Source organism: Symsagittifera roscoffensis, chromosome 3 (genome assembly GCF_963678635.1).
Source record: "Symsagittifera roscoffensis chromosome 3, txSymRosc1.1, whole genome shotgun sequence".
Taxonomy (NCBI): Eukaryota; Metazoa; Xenacoelomorpha; order Acoela; family Convolutidae; genus Symsagittifera; species Symsagittifera roscoffensis.
Genome location: NC_087064.1, coordinates 29968191 through 29990658, shown reverse-complemented (window position 1 = coordinate 29990658; position 22468 = coordinate 29968191). Strand labels below are relative to the sequence as shown.

Sequence of the window (22468 nt, the reverse complement as noted above, 5' to 3'; positions counted from 1 at the left end):
GAGCAGGTTGATGTGCACATTCGTTAAAAACTGAAAAAAAAGTTTTACCTTTTTCTTCAAATTATGGTCGTTTTTTTTGTGCGTGATGTGAAGAGAAAAGTAAAGAAATTACGCATTTGTCTTCGACATGAAAAATTTAAAACAAATTAGACTAAAACTCAAAAACTTCAGAAAAAACTTTTCACGACAATGGGACATTTTGAATTTTTTTTCAAAGTTTCTTCGAAATGACGACTGAAAGGGTTTTACTACGATATTTGCATTAGCAGAAACGACCCAATTTGACATTTTTGTGCATACTCTTCTAACGAATTCGGTTTACTAGCAACTGCTCAAACCTCAGAAAATTAGCAAGGACATATTTAGTTTTAGTTTCTAATCGAGCGGGGGGACTACAGCTACGCTCATGATCAATTTTCAGATTTACGCTTATATCAAACTCGCTTTGGCTTAAAGAGTTTCAAGAGCCTGTTTTCGCCAAAGTCATGCTGTTATGATTCGTTGAAAAAAACCGTAAATTTACCCGACAGATAACTTCCAAATCTCTCTTGTCTCAGATCAATATAAAAACACTTATATTTTGGGTTGACATGATTAATAAAAAGGTTCCAAATATACACCTGAGATGAGCTAAGCTGGAGCTAGTGTTTTCAAAGAAAATTCTGCTATAATCTATCATACACTTGGAAGCGGTTTCAACTACCCAAGTCTGTTTGCTGTAGAAGCAAGATGGCCACGGTGTCTGGCACTGGCACTCGCAATGATAAATAGGATGTCAGAAACTGATATTTTACGAAAAAGAAGCTTTTTTCTCTTTTAACACCTATAGCACAAATAAAACCAGGCAATGTTTCTAAAATATATATTCACAAAACTGCTGCAACAAATCAAAACTTTTGAAGATTTAACGCTTCAAACTGATAGAAGCACTGACAGATCATGCTTTGCACTAATTTGTCACTGAAAGCACTTAAACTGTTACCAAACTGAAGAGAAAACAATATTTTCTGAAATTTCAATATCTCATTAAATTTAACTTCAAAAAGAACAAATAGAAAACGAAAGTTCTAGATAACTATCAGGGTAGTGGCTAAGTTTTCCGTATTTTGTTTCCAGTGATATTGCACCTTCTGAGTGAACTGAGCTTAGGTCTCTCCAAGTCTGAAACATTGAAGTTGTCATGCAATATCAAACATAGCCAACAGGCAGTTGGAAAAGACTCAATGAACGCAAGTACACAGAAAAAAATATATTTTCAAAGAAAAAACAACTTTCAAAGAAAAAACAGATGGTCCTTAGCTCTTTGAGTTTCCAGAACAATTTATCAGTGACATTTTTTGGATTCAATTAACCCAATTTGACAAAACTGGTTCAATAAGTAAACATTCTATTTCGCTGGGAACTCTGATAATTAAAATCCATTTTTGAAATTGGAAGTCGATCAAGTTTTTAATAAATCAAACCGAGAAAATATAAACTTAAGCTGGAAAAAACTTTAAGACTATTAATGAGAAAAACTTCAAAAATAATAAAAACTTATGTAAAAGTCTCCTCGACTCTTAAAAAAACTACTTGATTACCCGGTGTTCTGCTAGTAGCAAAAATTTTTTGAACAAAGTTATCTTACCAAAAAAAAAGAAAGAAACTGGAAAAAAAATGATAAAGATGAATTCTTAGACCTTATAATCTTTGCAACTACTGTTATCAAAATATTTGAATCACAATTATCTTAAGTTGAGATGTCAATGAACGAAAAGAAGACAGTAACTTAGGTTGGCAGTCAATTTTAGTATGCTCAATCTTTTTATTTGAAATTACTTGAATTTCAGAAATATTTTATCACTGACATATTTCTTGATAAAGCAGACCCTACTTGAAAAAAGTTGGCCGAAAATAAATATTTTATATCGCTTCGAAATCGTACAATGAAAACCCGTTTTCGAAAATAAAACTCAATCGTTTTTCACCCTACGCATTTTTCTTAATAAAGAGCAGTTTTTCCTTCCAACTCTAATCACAGAGTTGAAGCGGAGCTTGGCTTCACTTGCCATTCAACGCAAGCGTAGCATCGCAAGCTAGGGCTAGCGAACAGCAAAGAAGACGGAATCAACTAAGTTTCAAAAAATCCAAATTCAGAAAAAGTCGAGAAAAAACTATCAGCATTAAATAAGCTTTTAGTATTTACCGAGTGGCAACTAAGCCAACAAAACATGATAGATGACCATTGAGACAAAAACAAAACAAATGCCGCATACAATTGTTGTAAGAAACAGTTGTAGGGATTCAGCAGGGAGACAGCAGACCTAAAATAATTTTCAAAATAAAATCAATTTCTGCCCTACAAAAGACATAAAATTAGTTGACTGAGCTGATTAAACATAAGACAAAACCAAGAAGGCCGAATAAAGTTCTAAGGAGAAAAAAACAAAAAAGGTTAAACATACAAACTCAGGGCTAGTAAATTAGTAAAGTACAGGAGTAAATCAACAGCATTTGCAACTAGAAGGAAAAGAGCTAACAGCACAAGAAAAACCTAGCTGCGCAAGAGCTAACAGCGGCAAAAAAAGTTTCACGGAAGAAAAAGTCTAGTTCCCCATTACACGACATTTGCTCTCGCAAGTGCAATGAATTAGAATGCGAGCTAACAAAAACAGAATTCAAATTGGGACAGGTGAAATTTCAAGCGCTTTTCCTGAAAAAAGCCTAATACACCACATGCCCCAATCAAACTAAAATTTCCTTCGTACATTAACAACTGATTCTTTTCATGAACAATTTAAACTGAACGGATTGGTTCGGTTATTCAATTAACAGCTTGGAAAACTTACCTGATAATTACCATTTTCTGCACCTGATCTATCCGAAGAATTGCGCTCAAAAGCTCAGGAACTGTTCTGTCAGTCGAGAAAAACAACCGAAGGAACTTCAATATCTAAAACAGCGGTCAAAATCATATCAGTTTACGTAGAAGAAACTGCAAGATTATTCGAATCACAAATCACGTTAGTGTCATTTCTAATAGATTTAGAGTTGGAAGGACAGAGATGCGAACGCCCGCTTCCTCATCTCAAATCTGACATTATTATCATCCAAAGGGGACCCTTTGGTACCATTTTAAGATATCAATTATGGCCAGCCAACCCAAAAAATTTTCTGAAGGCGCTAGCTTTAGGAAAGTTCAGAAAATGTATTTGAATGGACCACCAAAAACTTCAACCCCTCACACGTTAAGCAAATCTTAGATCCTCCCTGATTTTTATTTGAATTTATTATATCCTCGCCCACCTATAAAACCTTGTGTGAATCTTAAGTTTTAAAAGAACTAACCACAATTTTGAAATCATTCATTTACACAAATTTACAAAAAAAAATCGACTATTCAATTCGGGAAAATTACGTACTAGTAGTGGGAGGAAGCATTTCATTGTCGTCTCTTTTTTCATTACCCTGTTGTCGAAGTCGATCTATATCAAAACCCAAGGAAACTTCGGGACGACCAGGCTGCTTCAAGACGCCTAAACAAAGCCGTACTTACTGAATAACATGAGATTCAGTATAACAACAGAATACATAATTCTTTTTCTTTTCCTAGCTATTTACCTTCAGGTTAAATTTTCACGAGTTCAATCAGTCCCCAATGACATCAATCATAAACAAATTACGTAATTTTGCTTATTCAATAAAAACCATACTTACAAAAAGGATGAAATTTTAATTTTTTGAGATATGGATGCTTTTCTTCAGCTTCTTTTGGTTTCTTTTGGTCTGCAATCAGAATGTTGGATTTCAGCACTAAAACAGATACACTTTATTTCCACCAAGAAGAGTTTGAGTTACCACACTAAACCTATTGACAGAGGCAAATATATCCAACAAAAAGCTGGAAAAGAGTCAATGAACGCAAGTAAACAAAACAATTGTGACTTGTTTCGAATTTCCAAGAAAAAATAGATGACCTTAAAGCTCTTTGAATTTCTAAAATAAATTATGATTAACACTGCTTTGACAAAACAAACCCTCTGTGAGAAAACTGGATCAACAAGTAAACTTTTTAATTCGCTGGGAAACCTGATAAAACTTAGACTCCACCAACTTAGACTATGAAGGTCAGAAAAAAAAGATAATCTTTCGAACGATGGACTGTTACAAAACTTGCACAAAAATAATTTATTTAGGAAACAGAGCAGAATTTCGCTACTACTCAAGAAGCTTACAAAAAGCTTACCATTTTTTCGTCGATGTCGTTGAGGTTCAGCGGAATTGCACTTGGAGGGAGAAACTGTATGATATGTAATTTGCTGCTGAATGCCGACTAAAATAAATCCATGCATGTTTAATATCATAAAAACAACCGATCTACTGGCCCTGATATTTCGCCAAAAACTCAAAAGCAACTTTCATGTGATTTATTTTTGATTTTTGTGTCCAAAAAGGCAATAAATTAGAAGCAATAAATTAGGAGCAAAACGTTCCAATTTTTTTTAAAATAGACGGAAAAAAGATTTTGCAATCGATCTTGAATTACTGGCTTGCCTTTGTCGGAGAGCTTCCTCATAATTGTCAGAGCGGCTCAATAAAACATTCATGCATGTGGATGTTTCATTCTTATGGTAACATGCATACTTTAATCACAAAGTACGATGAGAATTATGCTTTCTGGAACACCGTTCAAAAGGCTCCGATTATTACGGGGCAAAAACAAAGCGGGGATAGGCTTCAGTAAAAACAGAAAAGTAAGATTGGGATCTCAATAAAACTCACTCAAATCTGTCGTGACAGCCGGAATTGGATAAATTAATTCAATTTTTCGTGAAAAAAGCCCTGAAAAAACACGGCCCTTTCATTCCTTCATATATATATATATATAGCCAACAGACTGATTTTTTAGCGCATGATTTTGAATTCATCTAAAAAAAGTCAAACATCGAAAGACCAAATTTGAGCGTGAACAACTTTCCTGAAAAACTGCACAACCTAAAAAAGTGCCTTCATTTCGTCCATTGACACTTCAGAAAATCAGAAACCATTTCACTGATTTCAAAAAACGTTTTACAAAGAAACAGATACCTTCATCGTGTAGATTTGAGGAGATACTGTGAGGCAAAAGAACTTCTTGCTGATCAACACCTGCAAAAAAACATGCTCTAGACAACAAAATTACTGGAAAATTATATCTAAAAACATAGACTCTCAAGTAAAAGAAATTGTGAAGTCTGTTTCAAAAGCTACCGGTCTAGATGGATTAAATTAACTGCAAACAAATTAAATTTATTAACTGAAGTGAAAGATATCCCCATAAAAAACGGCACTATAAGTTATTCTACCAAAGCTTATGTTAACGAACTCCGGCATTCGAAACAAAAATCAGCATTTTTCTAAATTTGACAAAATTTGAAATAGCGTGGTTGATGTATGAAAGAAAAGACTTGCCTTCATCACGTTGGAGATAGTTGCTCTGGAATTTTTGAGTCACAGATGGATGATATTCAGAGAGATTAATTTGAGCCGATGTAAAATTCTGTATTTCAGCACCTAAAACAAAAACATGGCCAATAAACACTTGGATAATTGTCAATAGACGCAGATATAAAAAAATACAAAATTTTGAATATCAAAAAAACAATGGCCTTAAAGCTCTATGAAGTTAAAAAACCATATATGATTGACATTTTTTGTGATAAAATTAACCGTATTTCCGGATAATGGATTAATAGAAAAATTCTTATTCCGCTGCAAAATCTGAAAAAATAAATCAACTTTTGAAATTGAAAGTCGATCATGATTTGTGACCTAAACACTTTTGGTGTTCGATAGCGTAGTTTGCATTCCATCTAACAAAGAGAATGAACAGAACTTTCAAATAAAGCAAAATTCAAACAACGAAAAAGTAAATTTGAGCCTGAACTAATTTCAGGACCATTCCTGAAAATATCCGACAAAAAATCATCACGGGCTAGAAGAGTCTGAACTACGCGAATCGAATCTTCGTAACCAATCTCGTTACGCTTGGATTTTTCCGTTTTAAAATGCGTAAATGAACATTGCTTCACAAAATTTGACAAGAGTTTTCGTCAACAAACATTTGCACTTCAAATTATTCCGCTACTTTATATGCTGACCAATTTTGGCATTCGAAACAAAAACCAGTATTATTCTAAAGTACAAAGCTCTAATTAACATGTTTGAGCATTCGAATTCACGTTTTTGAGGAACTGAGGCTTGGTAAATTGGTATGGGGGCGTGTCGGGTTTTCTTTCAATTTATTTTAAGCACTACCTGATAAATAGGTTGCAAAGCTTTTTATATAAGAAAATGATCGAAAACCTAAAAATGATTCAATCAAACGTAAAAAAATAATTTCATCGATAAATGCTTTAAAAGATACTGTAATAAAATAATCTTTGGATTTATTTGACGTTTAAAAGAGAAAATCTTGCCTTTATCGCGTTGACGAGGGTTGATCTCAAATTCCTGAGTTGAAGATAAATGATTACAAGAGGGATCCATTTGAGCCGATGCAACATCCCGTAGATCAGCGCCTAAAACATAACAGCAATACTCGCTACTAGTTAGCGAAAAACCTGATATCTGCTTGTAGTGTACTACGTTCGTTTACTGTTGCGACCACTATCCAAAAATGGGAACGAAATATGACGTAACGTCCGTGTTTTTTCAATTTTTCCAAACCATTTTATGACTACCACAAAGAAAACTCGACAAGTTAGGGTTGATATGAAAATCACTATTATTCGTGATTTCCCTACTAAAGTGTTTTTAGATTTCTCCCCGTTGAGAAAAACAGGACTGTGAGAGTTTCAGACTGAATTGGACAAAAATAAAGTTTGATTCTACTAGACTTTTAACGCTGAATTTGCAATCGGTACATCTCTTTCTGGCATTTTTGACCTCATTCCATTTCTCTTCAAGAAAAAAAATAGGCAATTTAGAAAACAAAAGCAGCAAAAAACACTCCTTTTCGATGTTTATTTTGTTTTGAAAATTTTCTCGATTTTCATACATTATGAATAAACGTACCGGCGATAGCAATAAAATCTCGAAAAAGGTCATTGTAAGCAATCAAAGAGGGGAGGACGGCTCGCATAACGGAACGGATAAAAAATAAGCAGTTTACAATAGTGAAATTAAGTTAGTTGAAACTTTGATGGGACCCATCTGGTCCATTTAGACTTATTATCTCATAGCCGAAAAAAATCATCACAACCTATAAGAGTCTGATCTAATTTAATCGACTCTTAATGTCAATTCTGGTTACAATACAGCTAATATTCTGATATCTGCTTGTAGTCTACTGAACTATTATTTAATGTTAATTAGTTCATATTTGAGTTGTTACTAATTAGTATTTAGATAACGCGATGGTTTTCAAAATACATTGGGATTTATGAGCCAGCCAGAAACAAATCATTTTCGCAAAATCAAACGCAAAAAATTATAAAATCCAATCAAAATTATCATTTAACTGGAAATCAAGTAAACTGCAATTGAAATTTTCCGCTTTGACGGAATAAAATGAGTTAATGTATATTGCTTTACAAAAAGTTGACAAGAGTTTTCGTCAAACAAAACTTGTACTTAAAATTATTCTGCTACCTTATACGCTGAAATTTTTTGAAATTCGAAACAAAAACCAGTATTATCTAACTTACATGTTTGACGATTTGTGTCCTGGTAAATTGGTTAAAGGTCTTTCATATCGGCTTTTTCTCTCAATTTATTATTAATATTACCTAATGAATCGATTGCATAGCTTTTTATGCAAACGAACATGAAAAATAATTCCACCGATCTACGCTTTAAAATAGGCTACAGTAAACAATCTTTGGATTTATGTGACATTTATACTATTTTGATAATATTAACCCAACTTAAGAAAACTGGATCACCAGGTAAAGTTTTTATTCCTCTGGAAATCTAAAAATTAAATTTTTGCGCCAGTTGCACGTTCGTATTTGGAGTGCTATTTACGTCACTTTCAGCAGATTAATTTCAATTTAACTCAAAAAGTGCATATATATGTAAGTGCGTCAATATTTTAAGACTTTTTCCTGAAAAAAATGAGCTTTATAAGAGTCTTCACTACGTTCATTACTCTTAAAAAATCTATGTCAGCGAGCTTAGTGCAGAACAAAATAAAACATTCCGGCCAGATGTGAAGAAATGATTTGAGTTTCGGATTCTACGTCATAAGGTCAGTGGTCCGTGGCCCAAAATGATCGAACCCGATTTGGCGAGAGTGAGGCAGCATTTTCCATTCCGGAAAATACCGAAAAAAATGCATTTACGTCCTCGGGCTGCAATGGCGGTTCTCCAAAAAGAACTGAAATGCTCGAATGCCGTTTTCGTCCCTTGTCTATGAAGGGTACTAATCTTGTTTGAAGCATTGAAAAACAAGTTGCCTAACCTGCAGTTTCAGTTGTCGTTATGTCCTCTCGCTCATTTGAAACTCGAATATCATTATGCTGCTCGCATGAATTCTGCTCAATATTGCAATTCGCCATTTCTACTTTTTTTCTCCTCTTTTTCCGACCTATAAAGAAAACATAGCCAATCGAAGATTGAAAAAGAGTACTGGACACAAGTTAACAAAAAAAACACTGAGGAATTTCAAAGAAAAAAATAGATACCTTTTAAGCTCTTTGAATTTTTGAACTTTCGAATTTGAACTTTGGAATTTCAAAGAAAAAAAATGTCCTTTAAGCTCTTTGAAATTTTAGAACAATTTAGTATTGGCGTTTTTTTTATAACATGAGCCGACAAGAGAAAACTGGATCAATAGGTAAAGTTTTTATTCCGCTGGAAATCTAAAAATTAAATTACTCTTTCGAAACTAGAAATCGCTCACGTTTTTTCGCGCAATTTCCACGTTCGTATTTTGAGTGCTATTTACGTCACTGTCAGCAGATGAATTTCAATTGAACTCAAAAAATGCATATATACCTAAGTGCATTATGCATTAATAAATGCATCAATATTCTGTATTCATTAAAAACTTTTCCTGAAAAAAACAGAAATAAAATCAGCAAGAATTATATAAGTCTTCACTTTGTTCATTACTCTTAAAAAATTTGCAGTCTTCAGAAACAAATTAACTATACTAATTCAGCTTATACAATGTAAACTTGTAAAGAGCAAACAAAAAAATTTTCGGTAAAAAAATTTCTTAAATTTCTTAAAACTGGTGCAAATAAATGATACAAAGAGGCAGGGGCCCATTTAGGGGGACGTAAACCATCTTAAGGTTTCACTCCCTCAATCTCCTCGGGTACTATTTCACGACATTCATTTTTAGTCGACCAAATAAATTTTTTCAAGGTTTCCATGTCGCCAAACTATGCTTAAGGAGGAAACACCCACCAAAAAACGCAAATTAAAAACGCAATAAACGGTGAATAATTTCAATACTTTAAGTTTTTAAATATTCCCCGGAGACGCAAAAAAAAAAAATGAAAATTAGTTTTTTAATGCTCCGACACATCTCGGAAAATCTACAATACTGACATAACAAAAATTTTGATGAAATATGCAGTGCAATCCAAATCGTTTCAATGAATATAATGCTGAAACATTGAAAGTGTATATCAAAACGTAGATTCATGTATGACACAGGCAGAAAAGTTGTAGTAAAAAAAAGAACATTGGAAAAGAGGTTGAAAAGAGTCAATGAACGCAAGAAAACAGAATCAAAACTGACTTGAGTGACTTTTTAAAGAAAAAAGAAAAACAACTGACGGAAGAAAACAGATAAAAAACTGACTTATAAAAAACTTCAACTTTCGAATTTAAACACATTCTTTGAATTTCAAGAGAAATTTATGTTAGCCACTTCTTTGATACAATTAACTAAATTTGACAAAATTGGATCATTAGGAAAAATTTTTATTCCTCTGGCAAATCTATAAAAATAAATTACACTTTCGAAACTAGAAGTCTTTCGTTTTTCGGGCTATTTCCACTTCTTATTTGAAATTGCAATTTAACCAACTTTGAGCAGATAAAATTAAAATGAACTAACTCGAAGATTGCATTCATAAATGCATTAATTTGTATGAATGCATATCTGTAGTAATAAGAGCATTTTAAGACTGTTTACTCGATCTATAAAAAAAAGTCTTCAATACGTTCATCGACCGTCAAAAATGGCACTGAATTCAAGGAAACCGAAATTTTTTTGGACATTTCTAATATTTTGAATTTCAAAGAAACAAATATATCAGCATAAAAGATCTTTGAATTTGAAAAATCTTGAAACATTTTTTAAACTAAAATAACCCAATTAGAGACAAGGATAGCCGGTTGCTGTTCAAGTATCACAGAATGTTCCGACTATATTCTTAAGAATCTACATAAGTTTCTTATTGTTTCAAATTGCGTCGTTTTATATTTTTTGAGTGGAGAGGATCAAAACTAGAAGCTAGAACTACGATAGCAAAAAAAAATTAGATACATTTGACAACAATTTTCCACAAAAAAATTGGAAAAAATTTTTAAAAAATGTTTTTGAATAGGAAAACTTTTTGGATACTTTTTGTGGTTCGAATCACATCTGAAAGGGATTTAATATGATATATCATTCGATTCACTCCAATGATAAGTTGTGGTACCTGATTTTGCACGGAAAAAACTAAAACACAGCCGAATACAAAGTTCAGCCCCATTTTCAAATTTCGGTACAAAAACTGAATCAATAAAAAATACTTCAGAAAAAACGATTGCAGATTTGATCCCCTTAACTCCTTCATTACAAATAAGACAACTTGAAAACTATATCAGGTCGTGCAATTTTGGCATTATAGTCCTATAACTTGTATATGCACATAAAGCCTTGATCAAAAGTTATTTATTACACGCTTTTGCGGTCTTCTTCGTTTTCACACAGCTCTAAAATCAACATGGTTGGTCCACAAGGTAGACAAAATTTTCCAACCCATTCACGCATCTGCTTAAGTAAAGAAACCGCCGAAAAGTAACCTGTGCGTACCCATGTGTCGATATGGCACAGAAAAGAACTGGTGCTTCCTTTTTCGAGCTCTTTCCTTGTTTCTTGCTCTCCATGTCGTATCACCCAACAGGCAGCGGAATTTGAGGCTTACTCTCGGTTTTTCTCTCACCAAAAAGCCACTGTTTTGTTTTGTTTTTCGCTTGGAATCGCGCTTGGATATAAGTAGTCTCTCATATCGATAATAATTGATAGCATCTTGATACCGTCTTGATCCTAATTATTAATAAATTTCTTGATGCAAATACAGATAGAAACAGTATTAATAATTCAAACTATTAAACATTACTCCCAAAAGAAACCATCATATATGCAGAATGGGAATTATTATTTATCAGCAAACAGTGATGAGCAGTTTTAATTTTGTGAATTAGGAATTGGAATTTTTGCCAATTTAAGAAACCTTTTTTGATGGCCATTTTTAATTTCCTAAAGCAATTTATGAAGTGAAGCACAACTATCTCTCAAAACCACTCACGTATGATTAAAAACGCTATACTGGTCAGCTAGTAGGTTCTGCGGATCCGATTTTCAAATTGGGCATTCATATTGTTGCGGTCGCAAAAAAGGACTCTCAGTACCTTCAACCCCGCCATCGAGAAAGCTAAGTCTTCGTACTATTGCGTCATTTCGATGTGCCCGATAAGGATTGACAGAGCGAACGGGCATTGAATTGTTTTTTTTTTACGTTACTGCTCAGTTTTAGCATCTTCTTGCACCAACATTCTGATGTGCGACCGGCCAACGAACACTTTGTGAGTATGTTCACTTGGCGATGATATCCAAGTTTGGTGAACTACAAGGAGACGGGTCTGATCCAGACAGTGAACTTAATAGGCAACTAGGGTTTAACGCACCTCCGGTGCCTCAAACAGATACAAAACGTGAAAACTGCTTATATATAATTAATGAGAAAACAACGAAATGAATGCAGCTGTAACAATAGACTGTGCATCTAACAGTGCTTTTTTATTTCAAAAATTGAACGATAAAAAAGTTTGAACTAAGGTTCTTTTTAAACTAAAATGGTCAAATCTCCAAAACTTCAGATCTTTGTATTTGAAACTAAATCCGAAATTGACCATTAGCATACAACTGGACTTTCCATATCAAACGACTTCATTGGCAAAATCACTGAAAACATATATGAGACTTTTATTTAACTTAGTTGTTTCGTTTCATTAACACTTACGTATATCATTTGATGCCACCAATAGATATATTCTACGAAATTAATTTTAAAAAACTACTTTTTTCTTAGTTGAAAATGTTTGAAACATCAAAAAAGTCAATTTCGGAACTTAAAAAAATTGAGCAATAATATTAGGATGGAGGCCACATCTGCAACTGCTGGTAAAAACTTGACTTCGCCCCACCAAACCAATGCGTCGACAATTTCAAAACTTGAAAAAATTTTATTTTAATGAAATCTATCACTTTTGAAAAATTACGAAAAATCATTAAAACGTCATTTCTGGAAAAGTCACCAGTTTTAAGCAGTCATAATTTGAGTCCATATATAAACTTCCTGCAAAATCCTTGACAGTACACAAAATAGTGTTGAGAATATCAATTTTTGTTACGTTTTTTAAATTGAATTTTTTAACCCGACAACTCCCACCTACAGAATTTATTTCAAGTTTTCGAAAAATGTGTTTTGCAATTTTGCAGCGATACTTACCATATAATTTAAATTATGTTTCTTGTAAAAGTAGAAATAAGCCTCAAATTAGAAAAGAAACTCAGCTACGCCTCGGGTTCGATTTGCTACCTAAGATTATGAGTCTCACATACTAACCACTCAGCCATGGACACTTACTTAATCACAAACACTACCCACAAATAAAGCAGAGAGCAGATGCTATGAAATTTCCAATAGTACAGAGCGTGATTTTTGCAAAATTACCACCAAATAAATGAACACTTTTAATGGATACTTTTATTTGCGAGTTAGGTTAGAAAAAAAAGAAGGTTCGTAGAAATACACTAACGCTCGCAAGCTTGCTAGTGTAAAAAACTAAATAATACGAATATTCTGTGTGTTCTTTTTGACTACCTATATTGGGGTTTGAAAACTGTTCTAAATGCTAAAATTTCAATCAAAATCGAGTCCGCAAAGAGCTCGGATTATCAACTGAGATCGAAATTGAGTCTACGTGGTAGAACTCAAATACAATAACCCTTCTATACATGTCCCTAATACCTAGTGTTATAAAGGATAAAACTGTATCAATCACAGAGTACATCGGAATAGGGTAAAGTGTCCAGTTACCTTTTCAAAAATAAATTAACGATAGAATTTGCAAATTGCAGTTAGTCAGCAAAATAGAAATTTAAATAGCCTTTTCTACATGCTCATCACTGCTAGTAACTGTTGAATGAATTATTTTTAAGGGGTCGATTTTTTTTACTAGATGCCTTTTAGCAAGGGAGGATTCTTCCATTTCTTACCGTAATCCTCAGGATCCGATTGCTCATCTTCGTCCTGCTGTTCACGCCTTTTTTGATGTATGAGAAGGAGCTCATACATGTATATTCTTTTTGGCCAGAAGAACACTAATTTATCCATGCTCTCGTGTATGTCTCCAATTGAGACATCAATTTCCACGTCTAAAACAGAACAGCTTATCTAATAATTTTTTTAAAAGAAACTGGTATGATATTTGATCCCTGTCGAAAAACATTTTCAGCAAAACTAGCGTGTAACGCACCTCCGGTACTCATAATAAACCGCATATTTTGAAAATAAGATCTGTATTCTTTGAGTGTACTCAGACAGCACCCAATTACAAGGTTCCTAATTCCAAATTTTGCAAAGTTTTTATTCAAATTTTTTTATACAAATTTTGAAGAACCATAAAATTCTGTGAAGTTCTATATAAATTCTTCGAAAAATTTAGAATGAACTAAGAAACGTCACATCTGGGAAATTAAACGCAATTGAGCAGTCTCATTTGGATGCAAGATTTGCAACTTTTGAGAGTACTCTTATAAAACCCAACTACAACAATGGAAAATTCAAATTTTGAGAAACTTCACCTTAAGTTTTCTAAAAAAAATTTTTTTTGTGAACCAGAAAAAATTTCACCTCTCGAAAACTACCAAGATTTGATGTCAGCAGTCTTATTTGATGGCAATCTTATTTGATGGCAATATTCACAATCTTTGAAAGTACTCTGACAGCCCACAACTACAGGGTTTGGAATTTCACTTTAGGAATCATTTTGTAATTTAAGTTTTCTGAAAAATTCCATAAAAATCACAAAAATCAACTAATCTCTTAAGCTAAAAAGGTTTGGGCATTTTTGATTCGAGGCCGAATTTGCAACCCCTTGAGATTACAACCCCCTTGAAAATTTGCAAACTAATGAGATTACTTTGACTACCCCCAACTGCAGGTTAGGAATTTCAAACTTTGAAAAAAAAAAACGTCATATCTGGAAATTTGCAAGGTTTGGAGCAGTCATATTTGGAGGCAAAATTCCCAACTCCTGAGAGTATCCTGACAGAGTCTGACTACATAGATGGTAATTTCAAGTTATGTGAAATTTTTTATATCTACGTTCTCTGAAAAACTTTGAGAAAATCCTAAAAAACGTCACATCTCGAAAACTACAAGGATTTGAGCAGCCATAATCAGAGGCACAATTTGCAACTCTTGAGAGTACACTCACAATATCCAACAACAGGAATGAGATCTTCAATATTTTGGCATTTTTAAAATCTAAATTTTTGAAAAATTTTTGAAAAAACCTTAAAAAACGTCATATCTCGAAAACTACAAGGATTTGAGAAGTGAGATTTGGAGGCAAGATTCGCAATCCCTGAGAGTAACCTGACAGCACCTAACTACAGGGTGAGAATTTCAAAAATTGAGAAATTTTTCAACTAATTTTTCTAGAAATTTTTGAAAAATCTCGAAAATCGCCTATCTCGTAAACTAAAAGGATTTGGTTATTCATATACGGAGCCCAGAATCGCAAAACCTGGGAAAACTCTGACAACATCACACTATTAGGTTGATAAGTTCAAACTTGATGAAATAAAAACTGAATTTAAACTGGAAAGTCGATAAAAAACCTTAACCATAGCAATATACGATATAGCTTAAACGTGAAACAATTCTTTTGTTTAGCATGCAAAAAAATTGCGTTGAAAAAGCCTTAAAATGGCGAGAAAGTGAAGTCCGGATTTATATATATTTTGGCTAATAGATATCTGAAAGTTTAAAAAAAAGTAGGAGACGGGTAGACAGACAATCAAATTAATTTAAAAAGCAGGTATACAGACAGACAGACATAATTTGGCCTCGCAAAAAATTACTGAAAATTAATGACCTTGCGGAAAACTAATTTAAAAATTTTCTTAAGCATTGCGATATATGATATAGCTTAAATATGAAAAAACTCTTGTTAAAAATGCAAAACTATAATGCTTAAACATGGGAGATAGCTGTCACTCGCATTTAAATATAGTATAGATATAGATAGATAGATAGATAGATAGATAGCTAGATAGATAGATAGATAGATAGATAGATAGATAGATAGAGATAGATATAGATAGATAGATATATAGATAGATAGATAGATAGATATAAATAGATTCTGAACAAAATTGAATAATACCACTAAAAATAGTTTCTAAATACTCATTCTTTTGAATTTGAATTTCACACCAATTGAATTAAGTCTTCTAAAATTTATATTTCGTTTGTCTCGAAAGAAATTCACAAGGCTGACAAGTCAGACATTTGAATAAAAATACTAAGCAACGGAACAAAAGTTAAGCAACGGAAGAGGAGACACAGCCGACAATTTTTGAGCAGACATAAGTTAAGCCGCAAAAAAATTTGATTTCATAAAAACAGCCAACTTACAGGTGGAAAAGAGTTATGAACGCCGCAAGGAAACTGAAAATAAAAACTGACTTATTTTTTAAAAACCTTCAGTTTTGAATTTCGAAGAAAAAAAATAGATGGCCCTAAAGATATTTGAATTTGAAGAACAATTTATAATAAACGCTTTTTTTTGTAAAAATTAACCCAATTTGAGAAAACTGGATTAATAGGCAAAACTTTTATTTTCGAAATTAGAAGTCGATCACGTGTTTCGTGATCTTTACACTGCTGTTCGAGAGTGGAGTTTGCCTTACTTTTAACAATAGTAATGCACTGAACTTCGTTCATTACTCTTAAAAAAACTTTGAAAGTTTCAAGTCTCACCTGAAAATTCAACAAACAACAATTGCACTTGCAGCTAAAATGAAGGTTGCTTACAGCACAGGCAAACTACGTGATTTGGCAATTAAGCCGAAAAAACTTGAGCGAACGAACAAAAACCTAAGAAAAAAAATCATTGCATATTGCATACATACTCAAAAACTCAAAACCAAGATATTAGGATGCAAAGGCGACGCTGTTACCTGTACACCAAGTTGGAAGGAACCTGCAGTTTGTTGAGGTTCGATAATATAGAAAAGATTTGTAAAGAGAAGAGAATAAAGTAGAGAAGAACAATAAAGTGTGTAAGAAAAATTAATTACGGGATAAAAGACTAGTTCCCATTCATAAGCCACTTGATCTCGCAAGTTTGATGACAGAGGAAAATATGCCAGTAGTATCCAGGCATACAGAAAATTTGCAGAAAAAATTGAACATTTTTCAAAATTTTCCAAAAACTTCGGGAGCAGAAAACTTAATTAGGATTCAAATGATCACATTTGACAAGCTCAAAATATGCTCAAATACAGTTAAGTGCCAATTAACATCAGGAGACAAAAAAGAACAATTGATACTTTTTTTGTAAAACTACAAATTTTCGAGCTTCCAAGAAACCAAATTATAACTCTTTGAAAGCATTTTGAAGCGATGTGAATTGCATGAAATTTTTCTGATTGAAATTTTGATAACACTAATCCAAAATGAAAAAACTGGATCAATATATGATATAATTATTCCACTCAGAATTCCAATATCAATTTTTGTAACTACAGGGTGTTCCAAAACCTATGAGACTTATGAAAGGGCTGTCGTTTCTAACTGAATTGACGTGGACACCTGATAATTTAACACGTTATAGACGAGATGTGGAAATTTTTAAGTAAAAATTATTCATTTCAAGAGATGTTGGAAATGTTTCCCGCCATTTTCTTGACATTTGATCATTTGCTTGTGAACTGAGGCAGTAGCAGCTGAAATCTGATCATATGTGATCCCACGACAAAAACTTTCAACGCTAGTGATCAGTTCGGCAGTGGTCCTGGGGTTTTCGCGATGAATTGCAGCACAACCATAACCCCAGAACCAGTAGTCCAGAGGATTAAGGTCTGGGCTTTGAGCGGGCCAAGGAATTTGGAAATGACGATTGATAATGCTGTCACCAAAAACAGTCTGTAGAAACTGTAATACTGGACGGGTTGTATGGCATGTTGCGCCGTCTTGTTGGAACCAAAGTCTCCTAATATCTCGCCGGTGTTCCACAAGGGGACATACTTGGCTCCTGAGCAAGTTGAGATAAACAACTTGGTTGACCGTTATTGGTCTCCTATTTCATCTCTGAACCAGAAAAGGCCTATGATTTCGCCTTGATGCTGATAATCCTTTTGCAAACTGGAGGATAATGAATTTGCGCTTCTAATCACTGAATTTCATTTCTTTGATAAAATGAACGAGATTGAAGAAAAAGGCGTGAACAATTCAATGAAGCATGATTGAAAATCAAGAAAATGGAGCAAAACATTTATTGTGTTTCTCCAAATTGTTATTCGTTCACGGATTCTCAAAATTCCACATTTCATCTATCACCCTGCGAAAAATCAGACTCACACGGCATTTCAGTCAAAAATGACAGTCTTTTCAAAAATCTCATAGGTTTTGGAACACCCTGTAGAAATTATTTAGCTTTTTAAAGATTTTTACACCATGCAGCTCGATAGTGGAGTTCTCACACTTCTTAACAAACGAAATGAACTGAATTTAAAAAGAAATCACATGTCAAACCGCAAAAAAATGCGAAGAATAGGAAAAAGTTGAATGTGTGCAAAACGCATAGGCAAACAATTAAGACAAGGCTCCATTAATTACTGCAATGAGAATGAAAAGACCGGAAAATTCGTATCTCACAAAAAAATGGGATTCACTTACTAGTACTGTACCATTATGAAAATATAGCACAGGGTTCTATTTCTAATGAAAAATGCTTGAACCACTAACTTTGCCCTATATTTCCTGATTGGATTCAAACTCAGGATCTTCGTAGTGCCAACCAGGGACGCTGCCTCCAGACTAAACGCGCAGAATAGGTCCCTGATTTTGAAATTATTCTAAATCAAGCCATCAAGCAGTTCTATTAGACAAGTTTTTAACCTAAAAAAAAGTATTCTTTCCATTTGATAAAGCTTGCTAATCTGAGGCTTTAAACACAAAGGCGAAGCTTGGCTTCAAAAACACTTGCGAGAACACGACAAAAAACAGCTCTACAAAGTGCAATAACAAAAATTAGAAATAAGCCTCGAATTACTTAAATTCGGCAACCTCTGAGATTCGAACCTGTGATCTAGAGATTAAGAGACTGACACACTCAGCCGCAGAAGCTAAATAGGTACCAAACACTAGCCACAAATTAAGCAGACAACAGATGCTATGCATTTCCAACGCTAAATTGAAAATTCCAAATTAGTGAACACTTTTAATGAACACTTTTATTTGCGAGTTATGTTCGAAAAAAAGAACGTTCGTAATTACACATTAAGCTGATCGCAAATGTAAAAACGAATGAAGATAATTGAGAAAATCATCAAATTCTGACTGTTGTACATTGTTCTAATTTTGTCAAAAAAGCCGAATTTTCAAACGTTTTTGGAAGTTTTATAAGGTCGCGAATGCATTTTTTTGCAGTACTGTTACCTGATTTTGCGTTGAAAAACTTCTGTAAGAAAATTTGTCCTCGCATGAACAACATGCAAGAAATGATAAAGTGAGCAAATAAAGGTTTACGAGTACCTTTTAAATTCAAAATTCAGACCACATTTATAATTCAACAGAGGTGAAGCTGCATCTCTTAACGTTATATATCTGAATCAATCATAATGCATGTTCACGCTGAGAGTAATATTTCTCTTTAATTTTCAGCCCAGTTTCATCCCTTTCAAACTGTACACAAACCCGCTATATATTTTTGTTCGAAAAAGGAAAAAGCAAAAAAAAATATATTGCAATCTGCTTTGAACTAAAAAAAACAACCCCAAATATTTAAATAGGTTATTATGACCGATTAACTTGCCTCAATTCCATTTTCAATGATTATCTGAGCGTTTTAAAGTGGTGGCCAGTCAATAAGCAGAATTTTCTAAAAGCAGAATGGATCTAACAGCAGAAAAACTTTAATTTTTATAAGCTAATCGGTAAATAAAATATGAGAATAGGCATTATAACCAAATAAACTAATCTTTTATGCATGATTTGAGTAATTTAATCGCAATTTTTTCATCAGAATAAAAAAAACTGGATGAAATTATTCAATTCATGTATAATTTATTCATTTTCTTGGTATTATAGACGAGTCTGATAATTGTTTTAATTAGCCCGTATAAATCATTAAAAGTTTTTCTGCTCTTAGACCATTCTGCTAATTAGTCCGCCTCCCTTTAAAGAAACGATTATTTTGAGTCTCACCAGCATCGCGGACGAGCACATAAAAACGCGCAAAATATAGTCCATCGTATTGACAATTTATGAAGTTTCAAAACCGCGCACTGACAATTAGGCCAAAGGCAATTTAAAACTCAGACAATTCAGCCAAAAATATACAGACAATTCAGCCAGTTTTACAAAACGCTAGATTCGAAAGGAAAAAAATCGGAACTGGAGCTATTTCTCGGTTTAAGGTCACCGGTGGGCGCGTTACGCGCGCATCGCCGCTTTACGGCGATAACCGGCTCTCAATTTCGTGTGAGTCCTAGCTTCTGTTGGCAAGCTCGCAACACATTGGCGCGACTGCGGCGGTCACTATTATTGGCTGCATTGTCTGGACGCGTTTCAAAAGATGTAGGAAAAATAATACCAGAAAGAATATCTTTCCACGTTTGAGAAAAGGGCGGCATTATTTTCAAGAGGGTTAAGGAACTTAACTTAAGTCAAAAACGGTTATTTGGATTAAGTTTGCTTTTTAATCTCAGCACTTACAGCGAGAATTACGTTGAAAAACAGTAGATTGACCATATTACTACACTGGCAAGCTCGCTTGATTTAGAAGCAAACATAGACCATAAATTTCCATGAAGAGAGCAATCTGCACGCCACTAACAAGTAAAAACGGCGCGATTAGCAAAAAAAAAGAAAATGCCAAGAAAATCAACTGCAAACATAGCCAAGTGGCAGTTGGAAACGAATAATGAACGCAAGTAAACAGAAAAAAAACTGACTTTGTTGAAAAAATGTCTAAGACTTTTGATAACAATAACATTACTTGAGAAAACTGGACCAATAGGTAAAGTTTTTATTCCGCTGGAAATCTAAAAATTAAATTCCACTCTCGAAACTAGAAATTTTTCATTTTTTTCGCACCATTTCCACGTTCATATTTTGAGTGCTATTTACGTCACTTTCAGCAGATGAATTCAATTGAACTCAAAATATGCATATATACCTAAGTGCATTCATAAATGCATTAATGTAGGAATGAACATCTGTAGTTATTAGAGCATTTTAAGACTTTTTCCTTAAAAAAAAACAAAAAAAAAATAACCAAGACCTATTTAAGAGTATTCACTACGTTTATTGCTCTTAAAAAGTAAAAAACACTAGCTAGTTGCCAAAACTCAATTTTCTACGAAGATTTGAGTATGGTGAAAATTGAACTAAAGCTCCTAGCTCAAATAAGTCGCGCTTACGCAAAGACCATCACAGATAACTACTAAAAAGAGCGCGTAATTTAGAAGAGCAAATATCAAACCTCTTCGAAACTGAAGAGGTTAAATCGTGTCTGGACAATTGTGTCCAAGACATTTTTGTCCCGGACAAAACTGTCCGAAATTCAAAAAGTGTCCAAGACATTTGGTTCCCAGACAAAATTGTCCAGCTAATTAACAACCTAGATAACAACCGGATTATCAACACCTATCTCTTAAAATCTAGCTGCCTAAAATCCCGATAGGTCACATTTGAAACGATAGGAATTCGGGTAAAAAAATCCAAAAACAAGATTGAAACTGTCAAAATACTTTTAAAACATTTTGTACGAGTAGAGGTACGCGAGGTTTCCCGCTCTGGTTGATTGAACTGTTTCATTTAATTTTTTTTAAAATATTTTATTTAAGAACTTGCCCCGTATTTTTTCCAATTTGCGTTTTCTAAGAACAAATAACAACCACTTCTTACCTTGAAAAAAATCGTCCACATTTAAATTGCAATATCTTTCGTAGCGCTGCTTGAGATCAAAATTTAGATAGAGATTTGTGACAATTTCCACAATCCATTCCAGAGCTTCTATGCTTGTCCAAGTATCGGCCACCCAAAAGTCTTGGGTCACATTTGGCTCTTCTTTTATTTCAATTTTAAAGTGATCGTTAACTAAGCTATCTGAACCAAAAGTCGGGCTACTGGAAACCACAAGGTCATTAGTGTCGCCTATCCTGTTATAGCCAGTTGACTCATGGTGGATTTCTGCCATTTCAATGCTCACTGAGCCATTGCAGCTCCATTGAAGCAGGTTAAGATCTTCAATATTTTCGTCATTCGTTTGTTGAGAGTCGTGTATGCACCATGTGCATGTTTCACACACATAGCAGTTATCCCATTGTGACGTAGATTTAAGATCTGAGCATGATAGATGAATCCATCCTCCTCTGTGACACCAGACCGCACTCTGTCGCTTACTAAATTTTTTATTACAAATGCAACAAAGCTCTGGCCCCGGATTTGATTCCACGTTGGACCGCAGAAGTAGAACTTTCTGCAGCTCTCCTGAGTGTAGGTTCAAGATCAGTTGTTCCAGTTTCAGCCTATGCCAGCTCAAAAACAAGCGCTGGACTTGGAAATTGATGTAGTAACTCGAGGACTTTCTTGACCTTGCGCCGAGGTAGAACATCGTGCACTCTCTTCCAGGGCCCGCACTGGAAAGCATTGATGGCCGGGGTGCCAAAACTAGCAATCCTATCTGAAAAACGTCTTAATTTGTCGCGCATATCCAGTGTAATTAGCGAGTTTATTCTAAGAAATCATAGTCTTCCACAAAATATTTTCAAATATAGTTCGGTTGAATCAAATGTAAAGACATCCAGAACACAATTGTTTATTGCAAAAATTTAATAGAATTCTACTCTGGAAAATTCGGATATCAATTTCAATGCAAAATATACTATAACTATCACAAATATCTTAATGAATTATGGGCAGGATTTCAGTTGAATCAGCGTCTTTCAACTGAAGAATAACAAAAATTCAAAATAGGC

At 33.8% G+C, this 22468-nt stretch overlaps 1 protein-coding gene across 3 annotated transcripts; it reads right to left on the bottom strand.

The window, feature by feature from the left end:
* Positions 1 to 1001: 1001 nt before the first annotated feature.
* On the bottom strand, positions 1002 to 22174 carry LOC134842239 (uncharacterized). Of its 3 annotated transcripts, none has more exons than XM_063858495.1 (12): positions 21396 to 22174; positions 13469 to 13627; positions 11000 to 11233; positions 8423 to 8548; positions 6438 to 6539; positions 5431 to 5532; positions 5068 to 5127; positions 4226 to 4312; positions 3697 to 3792; positions 3402 to 3515; positions 2829 to 2932; positions 1002 to 1161 (listed from the first exon to the last, which is right to left on the bottom strand). In XM_063858495.1, the coding sequence occupies exons 1-11, from the start codon at positions 22138 to 22140 to the stop codon at positions 2898 to 2900; spliced, it is 1860 nt and encodes a 619-aa protein (XP_063714565.1). In that variant the 5' UTR covers positions 22141 to 22174; the 3' UTR covers positions 1002 to 1161; positions 2829 to 2897. The 3 variants fall into 3 exon arrangements, with proteins under 3 accessions (XP_063714565.1, XP_063714567.1, XP_063714566.1); XM_063858497.1 differs by lacking the exon at positions 21396 to 22174 and adding an exon at positions 18924 to 18993; XM_063858496.1 differs by lacking the exon at positions 11000 to 11233.
* Positions 22175 to 22468: the final 294 nt, after the last annotated feature.

What these genes read in the sequence shown, in the direction of transcription:
- LOC134842239 (XM_063858495.1), bottom strand. Translation starts at nt 22,140, where the DNA reads ATGCTTTCCAGTGCGGGCCCTGGAAGAGAGTGCACGATGTTCTACCTC. An exon ending in TGTGGACGATTTTTTTCAAG is followed by an intron (nt 13,628 to 21,395) that starts GTAAGAAGTGGT and finishes GTTCTGTTTTAG; the next exon opens with ACGTGGAAATTGATGTCTCA. An exon ending in ACGACATCGACGAAAAAATG is followed by an intron (nt 3,793 to 4,225) that starts GTAAGCTTTTTG and finishes TATCTGTTTTAG; the next exon opens with TGCTGAAATCCAACATTCTG.